Raw genomic sequence first — 24,472 nt, forward strand, 5'->3', positions numbered from 1 at the left:
ATGGAAAAAACGAAAAAGAAAAGAAAAGAAAAAGAAAAAAAAAAAAAAAAAGAATAAAAGAACGTGCAGCTGCTCGAATCTAATTAAGAAATTCTTACATGGCAGTGGCGCACATTCTGCCATACTCTCTCCTCTTTTGCACGTCTTGTTCCTTCCATTTCCTTTCTCTTTCCATCTCTCTCTCTCTCTCTCTCTCTTTTTTTCCTCTCACCTTAGTCCTCTCTCTCTCTCTCTCTCTCTCTCTCTCTCTCTCTCTAACTCTAACTCTTTTTATTTCTCTTTCTCTCTTTATCTTTCTCCTTTCTCAGTACTCAGTTCGCCGAAGCGGCCCGGAAAAATTAAAAATAATTTTCCCTAGGTAAACGTATTAACCTCTCGGGCTAGTGGGCAAGCTTTTTACGCGACGCTTTTCTCGCAATTTGTACAAAGAACCGGCCACGGGTCTACCGACTTCAAAGCGAATCTTACAGAGAGTATATATCGCATAATTTTATTCCGCGTGGGTATATTTCTTTTTCTTTCTTTCCTTCTTTCTTTCATTCATTCATTCTTTTTTTTTTCCCTTCTTCTTCTGTTCTTCTTTACCCCTTCCCTTTCATCCCTACAAGTATTTCTCTCAGTACCATTGTACGAACGATGGTTGTATCGCAGCTTCCGTTGCACCTCTTCTTCTTCCTTGTGAGTTTCTTCGTGAGAGAGAGAGAGAGAGAGAGAGAGAGAGAGAGAGAGAGAGAAAATGGGGATGAGAGGGGGAAAGGAGGAAAATGAAAGAAAAAAACGAAAAGGAAAAAGAAAAAAAAAAGAAATAAAGGAGAAAAGAATAAGACGAATTGTTCCCTCACGATTTAGATTACTACTCCTCTTCTCGTGCGATTTACGGGAGATGAAGGAAAAGGAAAAAAAGAAAAAAAAAAATAAAGAAAAAAAAGAAAGAGAGAGAGAGAGAGAGAGAGTTCGAAGTCTCCTAACCAGGAATATTACGAATACGCCAGATAATCGAACTAAATTAAAACGTTTTTACCATTACGGAGGATGAGTAATCGTCATTGTTCCCACGAGAGTATAAAATCAGAGACGACCGGCAAACGAGAGATAAGCGTCCGACTCATTCGGTCTCTCTCTCTCTCTCTCTCTCTCTCTCTCTCTCTCTCCTCTCTTTCGGTTCGCCTTTTCATCTTTTCTTCCTCGGCAATAAATCTCAGTGAAAAACCTATCCGGATCTACTACCGCTCGCTCTTCTTCTCCGCGCTTAACCTAAAAATTCATTAGATTATAAAGCCATTAATGCTCATCCGCGCGACCGGACTCGAATCTCTCTCTCTCTCTCTCTCTCTCTCTCTCTCTCTCCTTTTTTTCTTTTCTTTTCCTCTTTTTCTTTTTCTTTTTCTTTTGGTCTTCTCGCCTTGATTTCACACTTGGATCGATGCTCACTTCGAGTTGTTGCAAGTTCAGCAAGTTTATTATTACAATCATTACAATCAACGTTCATCTAATAGAATCTTTTCTTTTCGATTCTACGAAATTTTAATAATACGTATTTATGTGATGTATGAATTATCAATGAACCGAAATATTTATATATAAAACAGAAGAAAAAAAAAAAAATGAATAAGTCGCCGTTCATTGATAAAAATTATTTTACGAAAGTGACGAATCGTACGAAGGTTTTAAGGGTTGCTCACTGGACAATAAAAGCGATTATTCAATATTTTAATCGATATTAAAATCGTATAACATGTTATATCAGATTTTATCCCTTATTTCATTTTTTTTTTTTAATCACTTCTTCTTTTTTTTTTTTTTTTTTTTTATATACGCCGCATTATTTCTTCGCTTTCAATTTGAAACTTCAATTTGAAACTTTTACAAATACATTAGAAAAATTTTACATAGATAACGCACTCGATAACGTTTATATTTATTATCACTGTCAAATAATCCATCAAATATTCTTATCAATTTCGATTAATTTCTCTCTCCCCTCACCCTCTCTCTATCTCGTAATTATCAAAGCAACGCGCTATCGCATCGAAAGATATATTGTATTAATAAATCATTAATACTTGGTTCAAAGCTTCGTGAAATTCCATTTTAATAACTTGCAAAATCTCACAATATCATAATTTTAAGTGATATTATAATTGTAAGACGAATAATATTAGGTTGACATCTGGTAGAAACGTTTTCATAATCTAAATACAGAGTTTATAATGATCATTTTTGTAGGATCCCCTCCATCTGGAACCATCGCCACGCTTAATTCTGACTTGGTGACCGTGTAACAACACATACAACATACACACCCAGGCACTCACATATCCGCACACACACACACACACACACACACACATATATATATATATATACATACACATACATAAGCGTGTAATATCGTTCAGTAACTTGAAATATTTTTATTAGATTCTCTTGAAATTACGAGCAGAGGTAAAGAATGAGAAGGAGGATGAGGAGGGCTTGAAAGACGTTAGACGGTGACGAGGAGAAAGAGAGGGTGGAGAAGAAGGAGGAGGAAGTGAAGGAAGGTGGAGGAGAACTGTGGTAGTTGTGGAGGCGGTTAGGAAGGTGGGCTTACGAAGCTATGCTCACGATATAACGAGAGCCATTATGATAAGCGAATGCATAGATTAGACATAACTTGTTAGCCTGCTTATACGCTCGTTATACGACGCTAACGTATACTATTCAAAAGACGAAGGGGCTAAATTTTAGAGAGAGAGAGAGAGAGAGAGAGAGAGAGAGAGAGAGAGAGAGAGAAAGGATTCAGTGTTTGCCTAACCGACTAAGCATTTACAAAAGCACGTGTTACACTATATACCTCACGTTACCAGATATTTTTAGAATTCTTTGAATTTTTTTATTAACGATCGCAACTAACTTTCAAATGAATAATATCTATTTGAAGGGAAAAAAGAAAAAAAAAAAAAAATAAAAAAAAAAAAAAAGGAAAATGTTATCCTATATGCAGCCAATTTTTCTTTTTTTCTTTTTTTTTTGAAGTAATCCTTGTTCATATTTCTTTTCTTCTTTTCCTCTTTTTTTTTTTTTTTTTTTTTTTATGTTTCGAGAGATATATCCATATTTAAATCGATTGATGCAAAAAAAAAAAATTATCGATTAATATATAAAAATTTCAGATATATCAAATTTTCTTATTTCCTTATTTTCATATTTACAAGTACTTCTCTTTTTCTTTCTATCAATTAAATATATATATCCCCTACATAAATATATATACGTATTTACGTATTTATGTTTAAGAAATTAATAAAAAAATAATAAGCTTATATTATATACACATACATATATATATATATATATATATATATATATATATATATATATATAAAAATATATAATCCGTATGTGAAAATAAAATGAAAGACGTTCTAATCTTAGAAAATACATAACATCGTTTCCGCGTTCTTCGAGAACTCTCGCATATCGTGACTAGAAGGCGTTAGAGAATGGAAGTTCGCGACTCCGTTTCGACCTCGTGTCGGCCGGTGAGCGTTCTGGAAGATGCGTCCGATGGTGTGAGGGTGGCCCATAAAATCGGGATGTTGCGCAAAATATAACGAGCAACGTTCTCTGCTCGGTGCTGCCTGACGCTCCTCTCTCTCTCTCTCTCTCTCTCTCTCTCTCTCTCTCTGTCTCTCTCTCTCGTAATTCATCCTCTGCTCTCGCTTTGCTTTCGCCTTCCTCGACGACACCTGCGTCGGCAACTAAGCCCGTTAATTCTCAACGTTGCGTCCCGTTTCCATCGTGGGCATCGGTTTCGGGAAACGGTCTACCATTTCCCTAGGATCCTTGTTGTAACTAGGATCCTTCTCTCTCTCTCTCTCTCTCTCTCTCTGTTTTCTCTCCTCTTCTCCTTTCGTCACTATCTCGAAACTTCATTAATTATATCCTGAATGATTCAGTGAATAGTTTAACGAATATTAAACGAATAATTTTCACTTATTATTATTAATAATTAATATACATATATATATATATATATATATAAATATGCGTACATTGATGCATCCATTAATTTACATATATATATTATTATTATTAATTATTAGAAATTATATACGAAAAGAAGCGACGCGATACGTCCGATCGTTACGATAGTTCGTACGTGAATGATAAATGGAAAATAAACTATTCAAGGTGATCGTTACCTATAACAATTATTTCATTCGTCCTATTGATAACATTCTCGCTACGTTTGTTTACGTCTTGAGAAGAATCTATTTTTTTATTTTTACACGTAATCATTTTCTCTCTATAACTGTACGTTCATTTTGTTTATAAACTGTGTTCCTTTTAATAGATCGTCATTAAGAATTTTATTATGTATACGAGAGTACGAGACACGTTTCTAATGCTTTCAGTAAAAGTCATAGATCGATATTCATTTAGAAAGAAAGAAAAAGAAAGAAGATATATATATATATATATATATATATATATATATATATATATATGTAAAAGAAAGATAGAAGGACGCGTTTCAAGGATAGACGTCACTTAGAGACAAGCATTTCTTTTTACACCTTATATATGTATGTACGTTTCACACGTCTAATCTCAAGAGCACCAGCAGGTACCCTCGTTACATGTGTTTGGCCTCTCAACAAAGAGACAAAGTTTCGCAATCTCGCAAAGCCAACACACACAAACACAGTATATACATACACACAAACACACACACATACGCGTGAGGACGATACATTCTTACCATGCTAATGACGCACAAATCGCGAAACGTTCCAGGTCCGAGTAACATGAGAAACCTTGGGGGAGAACAAGGGAAAAGTGAAAAAGAAAGGGAAAATTGTGAGAGGAGGGGAAAGGATAAGGCCAAGGCGGGTGGGGGGGTAGTGAGGAGAAGGAGGGAAAGAAAAAGCAGGACGGTGGTACGTAGAAAAAAATCGTGGAGAAAATTTATGTGTCTTTGGACGTGACGAAACGAAACGAAAGGACGGAGGAGACGTAGTTAGATCCGATGGTAGGTACTCTTGAACCGACCTGGCTGGACGGAAAACGGCAAACAAAAGGATATGTTATATCTATATAATGTACATATATGTGTGTGTGTGTGTGTGTGTATAGGTACGTATTTATGTATGTGTTAGGAAGAAAGAAAGAGAGATAGGAATGGTCACAAAACACGAAAGAGAGAAAAGATGGAGAAAGAGTAAAAAAAGAGGGGATGCAAGTGTGCACGAGTTCGTAGTACTAGCACACCCTTTCTTCCTCCCAACCACCTACACCCTACCCATCCTCCTTCTCAGTACGTAGGTAACACACGTACTACTGGTGTAATTAAAAGAACCGACAGATGTCTCTCTTTTGCCGTCGGATTTTATTTCGTTATACGAGGAGACGACGACGACGACGACGACGACGACGACGACGACGACGATGTTCGCGATGGTGTCCACAAGAAGGATAAGGACGAGGACGAGGATGAGGACGATCTCGTTGACGAGAACATGGTAGGGGTATTTAAATTTTTCAACGTAGCTCTACGGACGAAATTCTTTGATTAGAAGCGTCCTCGTTGTAATACATAGGTAGAATAAGTAAGTTATATACATACATGGATATTTATATATATATATATATATATATATATATATATATTTCTTTCAGCTCTACGCGACGACGAATAAACGTCTTATACGTTTCCTTCTATTTCCTTTTCATCTTCTAAGCTTGGATCGTCTTCTTTATCTTCTTCTTCTTCTTCTTCTTCTTTAAGAGTGTATGTATGCTTACTTCTCGCGTTAGAATAACGTCGCCAGCTAACGTGAATCGCGTGCGAAAAGAAAGGGATGAAGGAAAAGGGATTCGAGCAAAAGCAAGCATTTCGTGCGACATACATATTATTTACGCTTATTATCCTCTCTCTCTCTCTCTCTCTCTCTCTGTCTCTCTCTTTCTTTTTCGGAGATATAGACTACTAGAGACGGGTTTTGCGCATTCGCGCTTAATACGAAGAACGAAAAAGGCAAAGAAAAAAAAAAGAAAAAAAAAAAAGAAAAAAAAAAGAAAAAAAAAAGAAAGAAAAAGAAAGGGAAGAAAAACGAAAAAATCGAAACAAAACAAAAACAAAAACAAAAAAAAAAAACAGCATTTTATTATTCCGCCCTTACTTCTTTCTTTTTCTTTTTCTTTTTGACTTCATCTCTTTGCATTTCTTTCTTAGTTATATTTTACGATGTTGAATCAACCAAAATTCTTTCTCTTCTCTTCTTCTTCTTCTTCGATATTGTATATACAAAAAAAAAAAAAAATTACCTACACAACAAATGTAACCAGGGAATACATATAATTCGATTTCTTTCGTTAACGTTGGTCGTTCGAGTCGACGACGATCAGACGTATGTATGTATGTATGTATGTATGTATGTATGTATGTATGTACGAGAAAATGGTCTCAGAGCGACGATAAAGTTTCTCGTCGTATGGTAGTAGGTATACGATAAAGCATGCTTTAGTATGCTAGGCGCTTAAGAGAGACAGACAAAGAGACAGACAGAGAGAGAGAGAGAGAGAGAGAGAGAGAGAGAGAGAGAGAGAGAGAGAGAAGGTATACAGTAAAACGGCTTATACATTTTTTTTTTACCTCGGTGCGGCTACATTTTTCAAAAAGGCGCGGATATCATCGGGGACCATCTAAATCATCCCCCGTGGTAGAGACAGAGAGACAGAATAAAAGAGAGAGAAAGAGAGAGAGAGAGAAAGAGAGAGAGAGAGAGAGAGAGAGAGAGAGAGAGAGAGAGAGAGAGAGAGAGAGAGAGAGAGAGAGGTAGAGTATAGGGGGAGTGGGTGGGAGTAGGTTGGGCTTACTACGCACCCTATGTTCGGACTCAGCAAACACAAGCCAAACCAACAGCCGATACCTCGTCGGCTACCCTCCGAAAATACCCCCGGCCGTATATGTCGCAGTCCGTTCGTGGCTCGCGGCAAGCCGCTGATTTTCGTTACTGCTTGCTCATCGAAAAAAAGTAGAAAAAAGGGTTGCGAGATGGAGTGCGTATATGTGTGTATGTATGCGAAAGAGAAAGAGAGAGAGAGAGAGAGAGAGAGAGAGAGAGAGAGACAAAAAGAGAGAAAGAGAGAAAGAGGGAGAGAGAGAGAGAAAGAGAAGGATAGCAGGTAGAAACGTTTGCACAGTATACAATGTTAAAGATAGGAAGAGGGATGCGGTGGTGAGCCCGGTGTGCACGCGTCCTCCTGCGCGTTCCCGTATGCGGATCACCGTGAGCGAATATATACGAGCATAGAGCGTGTGGCTCCCCGAGATTAGCCGAGGCTTTATATCGGGATTACATATGTAAAACCATTAGGTTAAATCATTTTTTAAATAAACGCTTTTGCCCCCCCGTTTCGGACAGAACGGACGGCTCAGCGAGAGCACTGCTACAGATAGCGATGAGAGGCGGCAACTCGTCGTTCTCTATTCCAGAGTAGGATGGGGTAGGGTTGGGAGGTGGATGAGAATAACTCGAGGGATGGGGATGGAGGCGAACTGGAGTTTTGAGAGAGAGAGAAAGAGAGAGAGTATATTCGTTGACTCGTCGGACAGACATGAAATATTCCATAGCACGTTCATCCACGTGCTAGAAGATTTTGCTCGAGTTACGGATACGAGAGATATACGCGAAGCGCTATCGTTTTACGATTATCGTTTCTTCAATGTTCCAACGTAAATGTCTCTTATTTGTATAAATATTGATCCTCGCAGGAGAGAAACAAGTATATGTAAAAAGAAAAAAAAAAAAAAAAAAAAAAAAAAAAAAAAAAAAAAAAAGAGAAAAAAGAAAAAAAAAGAAAAGAGAAAAAAAGAACAGAAAAATAACATAGATCAATTTAATTAGAAGGATTGATGACTAATGTAATGAAAGATTTTATTTATAGGCCGCTGTTCATTAACGAATGATGTAGAACTTAAAGGAGAATGAGAATTATTCATAAACGTAGGCCGACTCTTAGCAATAACCGAAGAGGGAGAGAGAAAGAGAGAGAGAGAGAGAGAGGGGAAACAGGGTTGGTTTCCGGTTCTCTACAGTGTTGAGAGACCGAAGCTGAATTCTAGCGGATATTAAGATGAGTATGGTTAGAGAACCGAGCGAGGTCCTCCTACTGGTCGCATAATAAACACATAACGGTAATCCTTAAAACAATAATTAGCCCGCGTGAGCCAACAGAGAAACGGAGCAATCTTCCGTTGCCACGTGGAATTGCAACGCTTTCGCAATTCGTTGTCGAATTATTGCCGCGCGACTCGCGCGACTGTGGCGTCCTAGACAACTTACTCCTACAACATACTAACTTAAGGTACCTTATACACCAGGGATTCTACTTACTTCCTAAAACGATTATTCCCGAGATTGTATCACGCAAATGGCTTACAACACTAAAGATTCATTGGATTTACCGAGATTACATTCGTTCCATTTCAGAATTTTCATTCTTATCGTTTCTTTCTTTCTTTTTAATTAATTAATTATTTATTTTATTTTATTTTATTTTATTTTATTTTAATAATTTATCCATTTAATCTTTGACTATTTGTTTTACGCAATAGTAGAATTCACGTCGTTCATCGCGACATATTTTATTTCTTTTCCTTTGCGTGGGATTTTCTTTTTTTTCCTTTCTTCCTTTCTCTATAAAAACAGGAGAATAACGTTGTCAATAAAATTGTAAATGGTCGATCAACTTTCGCATTGACGAGGATAAAGATCACTTTGTTGGTTTATTCTTTTTGTTCTTTTTTTCTTAAAAGAAACGATTGACACTTTTTTTTTTTTTAGACATGAACAATGCGGATTCAGCATAGAGACGTCAATCATTGTAATATTAAATCTCGTTGGTACGTAATAGTTGGAATTCTTGAAACGATGTGAAATTATCGAAGAAACGAAAAATTCCAAGGGTCGTTAGAAAACGGGAAACGTTAGAAAATCCGTGAAGAAAATAGGTTGAATCTCATCTAACCGTGAAAGAGTCGAAGAGGTGTGGCGTCGCAAAGTGGTAATAGTTTTAATCCGGTGTCTTGAAGTCAGGATTTGGTGGCGCGGCAGTTAGTTGGGGCTCCTCGGTAAGTCCAAGCGAAACCCAGTTCTCGCACTGATATCATAATCCGAATAATCACTATTATTGCCGCCATTTGCTTAATCCGTGACTGAGTATTCCACCCTTCTTTTCCCTCTCTCCACCCACCCACCCAATCCACCCAAGTCCCTACTCCCTTTTCTTTAACGTTTCACAAGCGTTTAACAGAAATGATTGTGGACGATGAAAATTTCCCACCCCCTCCTCCTCCTGCCCCCGTATATCTTGGGTATCGATATATCTTTTAGATTTTTCTCCTTCTTTTTTTCTTTTTTTGGTTAATTAACAATATTTCAACGAAGGGAAACACAAAATAATTATAGTATCTAATTAGTAGCGTACGATTGCGATTTTTCCAATAAGATATATATATATATATAACACTCGGTTATAAAACTCAATTATAAAATATTCTTGCGAAAGTATTAAAAGGAAACATTGTAATACAGTTGAATCTTACGTTTTTCTTCTTTCATTTTTTGTTCTCTTTTTTTTTTTTTCATTTTCTTCTTCCTCTTCCTTCTTCTTCTTCTTCTTTTTTTTTCCTTTTTTTCTCCTTTCTCACGAGCCAAAGATCCTTACAGTTTTTGAGAAAAGTTTCCGTGGGCAATAACGTATAAAAGCCCATTTAGCCTTGTTTAAGCTAGGAAGGAGACATTAAATCCCTGAGATTCTCGTTCTAATGGCCGCGACTCTCTTACAAACTGTTTCGCGGTTTTTTATAATTTGTGCATAGGACGTTGGTACGAGCGTTGGTCTTTTATAAATCTACTCCAAATCTGGTCGACGCCGTTGGAGTTGAGAAAAATCGCTCAAGATATATATATATATATATATATATATATATATATACAATGATGGGAAAAAACAAAAGAAAAAAAGGGGGGGGGGGAGAGAAAAAAATGAGAAAAAGAAGAAGAAAAAAAAAAAAAAAAAAAAAAAAAAGAATGAAGTTTTGCCGTAGCAACTGCCGCTCTTAATTTCAACAGTTTTGTTTGCCATCGTTCCCTTTTCTACCCGTCTCAGAGAGCAGCAAGCGTTTTCATTCGTTTCCGCAAAAAGTTCGGAATTATGTATTAGCAGGAAGCCGGAGAGAGGTAATGCGTCTATTTTGAATTCAGCTTACTATGAAATTATAATGAAACAGGCGACTCGAGGCAGCCGCTGTGTTTACCGCGTTCTACACTTTGTGAATCCTTACGGACATTCTAGTATCTATTTAATATATATATATATATATACATATTTCGCTAATTAAGTGGCGAAAAATGTACTTTTTAACTTGGAGAGGAGGAGGGGGAGGTCATCGTCGAATGCCAAACGAAATGGGGCGATTTTTTTTTGTTCTTTTTTTTTTTCTTTATATATATATATATATAAATACGGATCAAAAGATAATCGGATCTTGTTTTGTTACTAATCATAAACTCGATATATTTTCGAGTAAAACGTTGTTATAGAAAACTAGGTAGGTTTGTGAGATAATGTTACGCAAGACAGTAGTAGCCTAGGCAGGCGGCATGTGTCCTTGATGAGGCGGTTAGTATTCAGCGGTGCTTTCTGCCCTCGGAGAACTTTTGAAAACTAAGCGAGTAAAGCCACCTTAATTCCATAAGAGGGAGGCCAAAACGCGGGGTTCGGGCGTCATCGTAACATCCTCTTAATTACGGGATATTAGGACGCCCACGAGAACTAAGAAGGAGATGAAGAAGGTGAGACGCGACTTTTCTTCCGTCTTACGATTAAACAATTTTAATCTTTTATCCAATGTGTCAATGTGTTCTACATCATTTTTCTTCATTCTTTCATATTTTTAATTTAATGAATTAAACGAAGAGGATTAAGAATTATGAGTTAGATCTGTGATATACATATTTGATTATAATATTTACGCGCATAAGATGGTATCCTTTCCTCCTTGAAAACCGGTGTCTTTACCCCATCGTTTGGGTAACTCCATGATAGCAATTCCAAGATTACCCCATAGAGCAACTTGCGTTACGGTTTCATTGATGAACATATTCATGACCTCAAAGATTGGCGGATCGGTTGGTTGGAGAGTCTGAAAAGAGAAAAATTATTAAATGGTTTTAGAAATCTTACGTATTTATTATAGTGCAATTTATTATTACACGATCACATGTGGAGATCGCTTAAAATAATAAAATAACAAAATAACAAAATGACAAAATAAAAAAACAACCGATGTAGAACGATTTCCATCAATTCAATTTGCTGTTTACCCTGACGGATTTCCTTCTCTCTCTCTCTTTCTCTCTTTTTTTTTTCTCTTTCTGTCTGTACAGTCAAAGTAAGTGTGTATATATATATATATATATATATATTTAACACATCCCTGTTTTTCTCTCTCTTACTTTTTCCCCCCTCCCCGCGATCTCATTTTTCTTTTTCTTTTTGCTTTTTTTTTTTTCTCGTTCTCGTCTCTGACGCATCCCGGTACGGATCGTCTATCGATTGAAAAACTTTATAATATGATGCCCCATCCCCCACCGATTTTACTTGTTTGTTTTCTGGTTTGATTTTTATCACGGCCCTTACGGGAAAGAGTCAGGTGTACGAGGCAAAACGTTCACCCAACCCCAATCGGGACGTGGGAGACGCCGTGATTCTTCTTCGGGCGTCTTACTTTCCTTTCTACCATCTTATATACATATATATCTGTCTATCTCTTTTTTTTTTTTAGCCTTACCGGGGGTTGCAAGTTCGTCGCAACCCCCTCGATATTTAATTTCGAACTAAGTTCACGAAGAAGGAGAGGAACATCATTACAAGGAGAAGGCATCCCCGCAGGTGGGGTATCGGCGCGTATCAAGAGGTAATTACTTTTTTTCCCAGAGGCGGCTACTAGCCATGCTTTCGGTTTCTCCAGCGTTCGAAATAGTAGGAGGAAGAGTTGGAGCTGGAGGAGATTGAGGAGGAGGAGGAGGAGAAGGAAGAGAAAATAAGGAACATTCCGCATCGAAAAAAAAAAAAAAAAAAAAAAAAAAAAAAAAAAACAACAACAACAACAAAAAGAAAAAGAAAAAAAAAACAGGAAACAAAAAGGAAAAGAATCTTTAAAGAAGAAATGAAGGATTCTTTATCGCAAATGCAATATCCACAAATTTGACATTATCACACAAAAGAAACAACGAAGAGGAGTATATCCATGTGTGTGTGTCTGTGTTTAATCTCCCACCGTCCATCGTTTGTCCTCATCTTCGCATCGTCATTTCCCTCTCCCCTCCTCCTCCTCCTCCTCCTCCTCCTCCTCATTCTTCTCATCCTCCTTATTCTCATCCTTATCCTCATCATCATCCTCCTACTTCTCCCGTTAGACAAATTCGCTGGAGGGAGTAAAGCTAAGCGCGTTTCGACATCGACGAATGAAAGCTTCGTGCGTTTAAAAAGTTCTTTCCTCATTAAGACGCGCACTCCCTCGGGTCGTTGATGGCATAACGTAACGACGAGTGCACGTTTCTCTACGTATTTCCATCCTCCCTCTCCCTCTCCCTCTCTCTCTCTCTCTCTCTCTCTCTCTCTCTCTCTTCTTGCTTCATCCCTTTTCTCAGTTGTTCCTTCACTTTACCTTCTTCCTCTTCGTCAGACCGTTAGAAACACATTTATTAACGGGAATTCGCCTCCTCTTAAACAGCACACGGATAAGACAGACAGACAGAGAGAAAGAGAAAAAGGAAGGAAGAAAGAAAGAGAAAGAGAGAGAGAGAGAGAGAGAGAGAGAGAGAGAGAGAAAGAAAGAGAGAACATCATTCGTTTCTCTCTCTCTCTCACTCTTTTACTCCCTCTCCGAACTGTTCGTCTCTCGGACGAGAAGAGCCCTCATTCACTTTGCCCGTTGTCCCGTCCCAGGGAGAAAGAAAAAAGACGTCACATTGTCGACGCCTTATTAATCCAGTAGCGTAGACCGGAGACTGAGTGAGAAAGAGAAAGAGCAAGAGAGATAGAGATAGAGAGAGATAGAGAGAGAGAGAGAGAGAGAGAGAGGGAAAAAAAAGGAAAAAGAGAAAAAGGAGGGAAGGGAGGTTCCTTCGCTACGCTCGCTCGCGCGGAGTCAGAGTCGGCAAAAGTGTCGCGGGGAAGGGTCCTTTGAAGAAATTAAAAGAACAGAGGGTATAATGTGAACACATCCATTCCGTCGTACTCTTCTCCAAGCCTCCCCCTACCCCTACACCCCTCCCCCACCTAGTCCTCCCGCCTTCCTCTCCTCCTACCCTTCGACTTTCTCTTCCCGGACTTTTTCTTTTTCACCATTCACCGTTTTACTTGCCTTCTGTCTTTTTATCTCTCTTTATCTCACTCTTTCTCTTCTTCTTCTTCTTCTTCTTCTTCTTCCTTTCTTTCTTTCTTTCTTTCTTTCTTTCTTTCTTTCTTTCTTCGTTCTTCGTTCTTCTTATCTCTTTTTCTCTTTCTGCAGTGCAAGGCCAGAACCATTAAGACCGTCGTTCTACGTGCTTTCGTTAAGCACCAGTCGGATAGACATCTCTCGAGCCTTGTCACGGTTTCTTAAAATCCAAAGTATATACTTCCCACTTCCCTTTTTTCGCGATCTCTTCTACTACAGACGCACCCTTTTTATCCGTTGTGTTGCCCTTTTGTTTTGCTTTTTTTTCTCTCTCTCTCTCTCTCTCTCTCTCTCTCTCTTTCTCTCTCTTTTCTTTTTCTTTAAATGTTAAGTGCACGACGGCTTTACCAGCTTGGAATCGTGCGAGAATCATTTCGGTGGTTCTTTGTAAAAATACTTTGCCCCGTTAAAAAGTAGTCTCGTTAGGTGGGGAAGGGGAAAGAGAGGGGAAGGGGGAGGGAGGTGGGGATGGCTGGCGGCTGCGAAGACGACTAAGAGGTATATACACGTATAAGCATATACCTAAGCATTTTCCAAACACGAGATCGCTGAATTTTTTTTTCTTTTTCTTTCTTTCATTTTTTCTTCCTTTTCTTTTTTTTTTTTTTTTTTGAGCTGATGACCCAGGTTAAATAATCCCGACCGTTTTTTCTTTTCTGTTTTTTTTTCTTTACTTTTATTATTTCTTTCGTGGGAAGCATAAGATTTCTACTTTAACGTTCTCTAAACGTTGAGTGACTAAATGGAGAAACTTAGAGGACGAAAAGGGCCGCTTCCGTAAACTCTAATTTATCCGACGGTCATGGAATTAATTAAATTTTAATGATAAGCACGCTTTTGCAAGTTACGAAAAGGGATAAGAAAGGGCAATAAGAGTGGGCAGACTGAGATGAGAGTAGGAATGAATGATAGCTGCGGGAGGGGAGTGACTGGTTGGGTGGATGGATAGGTGATGGGCGGGTGGGTGTATAAGTGGGTGGTTACTTGACTGAGGACTGTTGGAAAGAAGAGCTACCAAAAGACATTCTCGTAAAGCGGTAAGGTATCCGGCTCGTATTAGGATGGCAAACGAGAATGTTAGCCAAATAATGCAAAGCAAAAGCCCCGCTGAGATATAGTACGACATTTGTCCATATTAAGGCGATGTCAGCTCGCAATGCTCGCGATCTTTTGTCTAACCGTTGCTCTCTCGACCTTTCGCCGTCTTTCTCTTCTTCTCTCTCTTTCTCTCTTTCTCTCTCTTTCTTCGCATAAGGCTCTCCGTTCTTCTCACCGTTCGTATTCCACCCCACTCTCGCTATCCCATCCCTATTTACACCTCCTTTCAACCCACCCTTTCAAGCCCGTCCTCGCATCTAAGTCACCGTATATATGCGTGAGTATGTTTTGAAATTATATAGCGGAACATCAGCCGTCGTTAGTCAGGTTCTGCCACATTCTAGCGTTAACTATGTGTACTTTGAGCACCCGTTACATCGCCATTCGTCAGCCGAGAGACCTCGGCGGCGTACGCGTAATTCTCCGTGTTTCGCGTTGCGCACTTGGCTCGTAATAATTTCCTCGGTCCCTGACAAGGCCGGGCTTCAGAAAATTTGTCGAGGACTCGAACAAAAAAAAAAAAAAAAAAAAAAAAAAAAAAAAAAGGAGAAAAAAAAAGAAAAAAAAAAAAGGAATAAAATACAAAAAAAAAAAAAAAGAAAGACAAAAAAAGAAAAGAAGAAAAAGAGAAAAAAGAAATAATAATAATAATAATAATAATAATAATAATAGTAATAATAATAATAATAATAATAATAAAAGAGCAACGAAACTAAAAAAGCCCATCGGGGACATCGACATATAATTTCTATCGACTAGAGCTCGTGATCTATAACTTTCAAACGATCGTCATAAGTAATCACGTTTTCTCGTTTCATTTTCAATGGCGCTCGAACGGAGACTTCTTCTTCTTTTTTTTTTTTTTTTTTTTTTTTTTTAATTTTTTTCTTCTCATTCTCATTCTCATTTTCAGCCAAACGAACGATAATCGTATGGGATTGTTAGACAGGGGAAGAATGAGAATGGGGAACACCCGGTATACATGCAGTTTTCGGACGGAACGCGGGTCGGAGGGAGGGAGGGAGGGTGAGAGAGAGGGAAAGTGGGAGTAAAGAGAGAGAGAGAGAGAGAGAGAGAGAGAGAGCCATGCTAGGTGGTCGGCGTCGGTGTAAATTTGCATTGAACGAAATGAGGCGCTATGGGGCATTCCAGTCCGAAGTTAATAGCTTCCCAACGATTAACTGTATCTCCCAACCCACCTTCTCTACCCACTCGTCCTCCCTTCATTCCTCCTTTCTCTTTCTCTCTCTCTCTCTCTCTCTCTCTTTCTGTCTCTCTCACCCTATCGTTCGTTCTCTGTTTGTCATCCAGGTTCACCCTATCTCGATCTCTCTTTCTCTTATATGCATATTCCCCTTCTTTACCTACTCTGTCGCACGCGCCCAGAAACGTACTTACCTATATCGTCCCTACTAATAATGTATGTTCCGAAGGTCGCGAAATAACTGACTTAGTCGGGAACAACGATATACCAATGGATAAAGTCGTAATTATTTATGTTAAATCGTAAATAATGTTCCTTCTTGATCATTGATCGATCATCATTGAAATAATCTCAATGAAAAGGAAGTTAGGATTGTTAACTGAACGAATTCGTTACGAACGAACGATCCTTGATAAAGCTTGGGTTGAGCCAATAGTTTCTAGGCGCGAGAAAGGCGCCACGGGGGTTATACGGCATAATTTAGTGGACAGTTTGATATACAAACAATCTTTAATGAAATTCTTGGTGTTCATTAATAACGCATTACAGTCTCATGCAGCAGCAGCGACGTCGGTGTCGGGCGTCGGTAGCCAGGAATCCTCTGCAACACCACTCTCTTCCCCTCTTCCTCCCTCCCTCTCTTCTCTATCCCACACCTACGCCCCTTCTCTCTATTTTCCTCCTCATACTCTGCCATTCCCACTCGTACCATCGACCTACACCCTTTATCGTTTCCCCTTTCGACCTACCACCTCCTACTATCCTTCCTAGCTCTCTCACATTGCCTTTTCTATATGCTTTCCAATGGAATGCACGTGCACGTGTGATACCAACGGAGTAGACGGCACGCGGTACTTTTATCGAGCATCAATACTTTGCGAGGCGTTTATAAACTGAATTTCTTTTTTCTTTTTTTCCTTTTTTTTTTTCTTTCTTTCTCCCTTTTTTTCTTTCTTTTTTTTTTTTTTTATTTTTCTTACCTCTTTAAATCTGTTACCTGTAATATATACGTTAATGGGCGAGTTTTTTCTTCTTCTCTTTTTTTTTCTCTCTTTTTTTTTTTTTTTAGAAGATAGAAAAAAGAGAATATCATTGGATCGAAGAAATGAATAATTGATTCAACGCATAATCCTGATCGTGTACACCTCGAAATAATTTTTGTATTGTTTGTGCTTGGTCGTGCGTTACGTCCTTCTGGTTAACACTATGATCTTTCAGTTATACAGAATGAAAAAATTATGACTTCAAGAAAAGAAAAAAAAATTCGATAAATTCTTCGAACTCTCGAAAGTTATAATCGATAGATTTGAAAACGCATTTTCAATGACATCGTTATAAGAAAAAAAAAGAAAAGAAAAGAAAAGAAAAAAAGAAAAATTCATGAATCATGCAATGAGCGAATAGTTTTAATCGAGGTGAAAATTATCATCTTTGGGCGACACTACATTCAAAATGGACAATTAGGATTAATTTAAAGTTACGCTATTGAGTTTACTATTAAGTTACGCATAAATATGATTTTACTCGTCGATATAATACGAAAATACTTAGAATTATATTTTATTACACAATAATTGAATAATTGAAATAATTATCGCCATTGACGTTTATATTTATTTAATACGCATCGGATATTGAATCCCACTCGTTAATACACACACATACATATATATATATATATATATATATATATATACATAAAAATGTCAACGGGTGAAGATTATGATTAATAAATCGACGTAATTAGTACATACATAAGTGAGAAGAACGAGCGACGAATGACAATCGAGTTTTTTTTTTTATTAATGTGCCTTACAGAGGCCGCACCCATGAGTCCCTGTGCGACGTCCACGGCGATGACCATCAGCCTGATCGTTCGTTTAATCAACGAACCCGCTAACGCGATTAACTTATTGCGTTGTTGTGTACGCGCGTACACGTGAGCCTCGAATCAGTTAGACGACAGAAACGTAATTCCCATTATGGTATTTCCTCTCCCCCTCCACCATTCTTCTCTTTCTCTCTCTCTCTCTCTATTTTCTTTCGTTATTCGCACGATCCCTTTTATTTTACTCTATGTTACACCTAACTAACTTGTCACAATATGAGGTGTTGGTATTAACCGAATCATTGGGCGTCGTCGTTCATTTCGATGAGATATTTCTAAATTAATTATTTCCTTTCTATTTGATTGTTAGATACATCTATCTAACCTAAAAAAAAATATGTATATATATATATATCATACAATACCATACAATATTTGAGCGTTGACACATTCCCGACCGGTCTGTTATACTACTTAACTTATACGGGCGACTGTGTTTGATGAGTTAGCATATTCTGAAGTAGACATAAATAATACGGAGTCATATTTTATATCTACCATGGAATAATAGCAAAACGAAGGCGTCAAATGTTAGCACGCATGACAGCGGCACGCACATAAACGTGAACGCTCGCATCCGGTGGAATGGTCCGCAAACTCTGTACAATGTAAAAGATCGGTAGGTAGGGATGGGTAGAGTTAGACTATGGCAATGTGAAGACTATGCCAGATCCCTGGACTCTGACGTGGACATCAGGAACGACGAGGAGTAAGAGGAGGAAAGTTGGTAATGGTAGTAGTAGTGGGTTGATGTTGTGTGTGGTATAGTGTCAGTATTGTAGATACTGACGATGGGTAGTGACCCAGCTAGAATGGAAGGAAACGTTCGAAAGAGGGTAAAGAAGAGAGGAGGAGTGTTTGCGACTTGCGTCGGTGGTGACCGCATGGTGGTGGATACCGGAGGACGATATAGAATTTTAATATAGTGGTTTACGAGCGCGATTGTCCGCCATTTTACGGGCGCTATAGAGCGGCCATTTGAATTCTTAGATCTGCATACTTTGCGGAATTGCGTGGTGTGCTAGTGGGCACCAACATCTCGTAGGATGGTACGAGAAAGGTTGCGGAGGAGGATAGTGAGGCCAGCCAACCCCATCAACGAACGAAGCGCATCGTGCCGAGTAGACTCGCTATCGCGCCCGAGGTTGTTCAAATACCTTGACCGTCTCCCTATATTACGGCTTAATAAAATAATAACGTCGGTGCGAACCGACGGGATGCGATGATGAAAATTGTTCTGGTATACCTTGCGAACCAACAAAAATTATCATCCAAGTGTGATCGATGCCAATGAGTATCTTTCTTTTTCTATTTTTTTTTTTTTATCAGCCACGATGATGAAATTCCTTTTTATCTATATTTTCTCTCTCTCTCTCTCTCTCTCTCTCTCTCTTTCTATAATTACTTACGAGCTGAAATATTCGTCGATATTCTTATAGGTGACGTTAACGTATCGTTGTAAGTTCGTACGTTTCATGACATATAGATAGCCCTATTATCAAACCACAGAACGAAGTAGTTGGTTATTACATCTCGTAAAAGGGAAAGGTCCAGAATCCCATTAGATTATCATAGAATTCGAATTTCTACGAACCGATGGTGGATTATTAATTTTTTTTCTTTCTTCTTTACCTTTTTTTTTCCTTTTTTATTTCTCTATTCATCTCGCATTATTTGTCTCGGCTATTCACGCGCAAACACGTCTCGTCGACTATAATGGAAATATATCCGAGGATTTATATGCGTTTATTCGAAAAAAAGAAAGAAAGAAAGAAAGAAAAGAAAAAAAAAAAGAGAGAGAGAAAGAGAGAAAAGAAAAAAGTCCCCGTCAGTACTGTCCTGCACTTTCAACGATTTCTCTATTGGTACATATATTTTCCCATTGTGAAAAAGACGGAAAACAAGAGGATGGAAAAAAGGAGGGGAAAAAAAAAAAAGAAAAAAAAAAAAAGGGAAAAGAGGAACGAGTTTAACCTTTGGTCGCTGTATCTGTTCCCTTGCGATTCGAAATTAATGATTCTGGGGTCTCTCATTTGGTATACCTTAATCAGACTAGGAGCCCTTTAGGCATCCGTAATCGTCCGAACGCGAGTACCCCATAGTACGACGATACTCTACCTTCCTTTTCCTTCTCTCCCTCTATCTTTGGCTACCTCTTGTCCGTCTCTCTCTCTCTCTCTCTCTCTTCTTTACTCTCTTTTACTCTCTTCCTCGTCCGCGATATAAGCCGTATCAGTTATAATTTACAATGTTATGGCGATTTTATGTATATCTTGCCGCGGCCGTACTCCCCACACAGCGCCGAGAAGTATTATTTAAATTAAACGAGGCTAAACTAAGCGAAGCAGGGGTATCGAAGTGCCAGAGAGAGAGAGAGAGAGAGCGAGATAGATAGATAGATAGATAGAGAGAGAGAGAGAGAGAGAGAGAGGTGCCGCGGTGGTATGCAAATTATTATCGCGGGGCGATAATTTAAATGCATATTTCGCCTCCTATATCATTTTATTATTGCCAGCGAAGTTAAGTCGGTCCGTGGGCCAACGTTTACGAGGACGTTGGTGAGACACTCTCTTTCTCCTTGTCTTGGGAAGAGAGATGACGGCTGGTGTTGGTTACCTCGTACATATACCCCTCCTCCCACCCCCACTCGTGCTTTTCCCCCGTATTAGAAACGCTATCGAAGCGTTTTCTTCGTATAATCCTCATTGTTACCGGGCCACGAGGATCATAATATTCTGTTGGATAATGGCCAACAGGGAGAATTAATAATGGGGAACTAATTGTGTAGGAACGCGTAGGAAGTGCCAGCTCATCCACCTTTGGCTAAATGTCCCTCTAAGAGATGTCCAGTGTTTCTTGATCGATTAATTTTGTTCCCTTGTTTCTTCGTTGAGAAAGAAATCTTTGTTTTCGATAAAGTCATCGTCTATTTTCTTTTCTTTTTCTTTTTTTTTTTTTTCCCCCCCTTTAGTTAAACGCGCGTCATCTTCTCCTCCCCCTCCTACCCCTCATATTCTTAATTTTTTTGTCTTTTTTGTTTTTTTTTTTTCTTCCTTCTGTTTGTTTTATTTTATTTCGATTTGATTCGACTTGTTTAACTTTGTTTAATTTTACATTATTTTCATTTAACATGAAGACAGATTCTTGTTAGAAGGGAACGCTGATTATCCACCGGAAACGGAATTAAAGACGCACGCCGGTGGTTTTTGTCGGGGACGATTTAAATTTTCGACTTAGAAATTCTACGAAGGAAATAACCTACTACGTCCGCCGTTGTTTCTCAACGGGACGGGACGGGACGGGACGGGACGGGACGGGACGATATGGTATGGTACTGTACGGTACGGGACGCATTTAATCTCGATTTACATTTCACGGTAGGGAAAATCGTATGTAGGAAAAGGTTGGAGAACGGTGACTAGAAGAGAAGGTCTACGAAGGTGAGGTTTTGCATGGCCGGAAGATACGCACTCGTAGTGGATTCAAGTCATACTTTTTAAGATTCGGAGAAGGAAGATATTAACCTATCTACATACATACATACATATATATACATAGATACATACGTATTGGCAATATATATTACAATCGCAATGTGAATTGGCACAATGGCAAACGACATTATAGTAGACAATGTGAATACGTTTAAAGAGTCTCGAATATACCTCTAACAACGTTTCAATGTTTCACGAACGTTTTCCCCCTCGTACTTTCTCGAAACGACGAAGAAGGGTTAAAACCTGCTGGGCAGTATTTTAATTCTCAACCGTTATCGCGTAACGCGCCGCCGCCGCCGCTGCCACCACCACCACCACCACCACCACCACCACCATCACTACCACCAACACTACCGTCGTTGTCGTCGTCGTCGCCGCCACCACCGCCACCGTTGCCTGGCTCGGGTCAGTAGCGAAAGATACATGTAAGTTGACCCCGCCCCTCGAGACCTTTCTGGACGCTTATGAATATTAATTCCGCCCCATCTGTGTGAGCCACCTACTTCCTCCCTATCCGAAAGCAAACCCCCGACAGGAACAAATTAGATCTTTCCTTCCATACATTTCGCTTTTATTCGCGCGACACTCCTCTTGGAACCATCACGCGGATCCTACCAGCCGTTATCCTTTTTCGTTCGTTCTTTCTTTCTTTCTTTCCTTTTTGTTTCTTTTTTTTTTTTTACCTTTTTTCTTTTTCTTTTTTCTTTCCTACCACCATTCCATTCTATCTCATCTCGTGAAATCTGTTTCTGACAGTGCTGCTAACGCAATGTCCATTCATCGCCTCTCTCTCTCTCTCTCTCTCTATTTCTCTCTCTTTTCTCATGATTTAGAATAATGAATATTTTCTTTCAGAACCGTTCACTTGACTCTCTGTCCCTTTTTTTTTTTCTTTTATCCCACCACCAATCCTACCCTCGTCCCCTATCACCCGCCCAGCCCCTCCCCCTCCTTCCCGTTGTCCCAATGAAATTCATTATGTCACGTTTGCACGATATAACTTATATACTTGTTACTCGTTAGATACGAGATATACCCTATTACTCTGTCTCGATAATAATCTAACGAGGATTAGGTGTACCTACGTGATATCAAAATACGTGTTGAAAATGCGCATTTTGTACTCCCAACTCGCACGGACGAGTTTATCCGAACGTTCGTATCTTTACGTATGTATGTATGTATGTATGTATGTATGTATGTATGTATATATGTATGTATGTTGGAAAAGCCGTGGGACCCTTGATATTTCCTAGAACGAGTTAGTTTCCAAGTAGCGAGACTATTCTTGATTTCGAAGGGTGCGTGTTTCACGGGCACATACGTAACCCTTTGTAATACAAACGTTCAGGTAGAATACCAATATGCGTTAGAGCATGAGTGCGCGCGCGTGCGCTCCCTCTCTCTCTCTCTCTCTCTCTCTCTTTCACATTTCACAATAGGGGGAACGACGAGGTATGCAAGATTTTACTCTGTGAGCGCACGCGAGAGGATTTGCTTGAAGAAGAAGAAGACAGGAGAAAGAGAGAAAGAGGTGATGATAGTGGGAGGAGGTGGTGGTGATGGGGGGTGGTGAGGATAGAGGGAGGAGGAAGAGGAGGAGGACTACTATTCTACAAATAGATATAATTTCCCTTGAATCTGGCAATCTCGTAGGTACGAATATAACCAGGAGTTAAAACCGCAGCACGAGGTGTCGTATCTTATACCACCTTCCTTTACCACGTTCGTTCACCTTCCTAATCCTAGGCACCCTACATGCACGGGTTCCAAACCCGTAGAATCTTATTATCAGCCTACGTTTCATTTCGAGATACAAGGAAGGGAAATTTCTTGAATTGTTGTGTATAACCATTGTAAGTAAAGATCGTAAAATTGGGTCTCGTTGGATCTAAGATTAACGTTGGTAAGATTGAATATACGAACGAAACTCCAAAAACTAATTTACCTCTTTTAGTGGATTAAGAAAAAAAAAAAAAAAAAAAAAAAAAAGGAAAAAAGAAAGCTATATATCGTCGAATTTTGGGCAAAATTTTTCAAACCACAAACCCTTTCATTATTCGTCGTTAAACAGGACAAGGGCTTTCTTTTTTTTCACCCTCTTTCTTTCCTTTTTTCTTTTTCTTTCTTTCTTTCTTCACTTTTTATCCTCTTCATTATGCCTTAATCATTATTACAAAATATCTAGGTACTCATTTTATCAATATTAAATAAAGCACCTCTCTCTCTCTCTCTCTCTCTCTCTCTCTCTTTCTTTCTCTTTTTCTGTCTCCTAAGATTCTTTTACGACATTGATGTAACTTAGTTCTTCTACCTCGTGGATACGTCAAGTGAGTAAAAGTGTAACTCTCTCTCTCTCTCTCCAAGAGAACTTCGCGTATCTTACATTTCAAGAGACCATAGTAATAGTAGTAGTAGTAGTAGTAGTAGTAGTAGTAGTAGTAGTAGTAGTAGTAATAGTAGTAGTAGTAGTAGCAGTATTTTCCATAGATACGCGAACACCGTGCACGACGTTTCGCTGTTTCGGTTTGCCTTAATGGATTTCGCTGTATAATTGTAAAATATCTCGTCTAGTTCCACATGCGCGTGCATTTACGAGCGGACACGTGCGGATCCTTCCTCACGATCTCGGCGTTAATTTCGCGCGCTCGCTCGCTCGCTCTTTCGCGTTTTAATAGATAACTTTCTAAGCAACTACTCGCCTTTCACGACTCTCAAGATATAACTTATATATATATATATATATATATTATATATACATATTAAAAAGAAACGACTCGTCCAAGAATGATTTTCCTCTTTGTCTTTCTTAAGGAAACATTTTCTTTTTCATTATTCTCTTCTCTCTTCTTTATGATCGAGTTCAAAATTCGTAGGAACTGACCTGTTTTTCTTCCTTTCTTTCTTCCTTTTTTTTTTTTTTTTTTTTTTTTTTTTTTTTTTTTTTTTTTTAAACCTCGCTAATGATCATTGATTTTCGAATAATATATTTCAATTAGTATTACGGAGTAGATCTTGTAGAATGACGCGCGACATGCCTTTTTTTTTTCCTTTTTTCTCTTTTCTTTTTTTTTTTCTGTGGAAAGCACTAATTAGAGTTTCGTGATCAACGAGAGAGGTATGTACGATAAGAGAGAGAGAGAGAGAGAGAGAGAGAGAGAGAGAGAGAGAGAGAGAGAGAGAGAAAAAGAGTACAGAGAACTGATAAAATATTGAAGACATTGATTCATCTGTTCGAGCTTATGTTGCAGGTACATACGCGAACGCAAACATGCGGAATGCTCGTT

General features: G+C 38.7%; 1 protein-coding gene across 1 annotated transcript in view; it reads right to left on the reverse strand.

Annotated features, from left to right (window-relative positions):
* Positions 1-24,472, reverse strand: part of LOC124956006 (nuclear pore complex protein Nup88) — a 68,984-nt gene that overhangs the window by 5,714 nt on the left and 38,798 nt on the right. The window contains exon 2 of the mRNA XM_047511309.1: positions 11,028-11,197. Within this exon, the coding sequence (XP_047367265.1) occupies positions 11,028-11,197 (170 nt within the window). The remainder of the gene's footprint in view (positions 1-11,027; positions 11,198-24,472) is intronic.

This window comes from Vespa velutina, chromosome 20, assembly GCF_912470025.1.
Source record: "Vespa velutina chromosome 20, iVesVel2.1, whole genome shotgun sequence".
Lineage (NCBI taxonomy): Eukaryota > Metazoa > Arthropoda > Insecta > Hymenoptera > Vespidae > Vespa > Vespa velutina.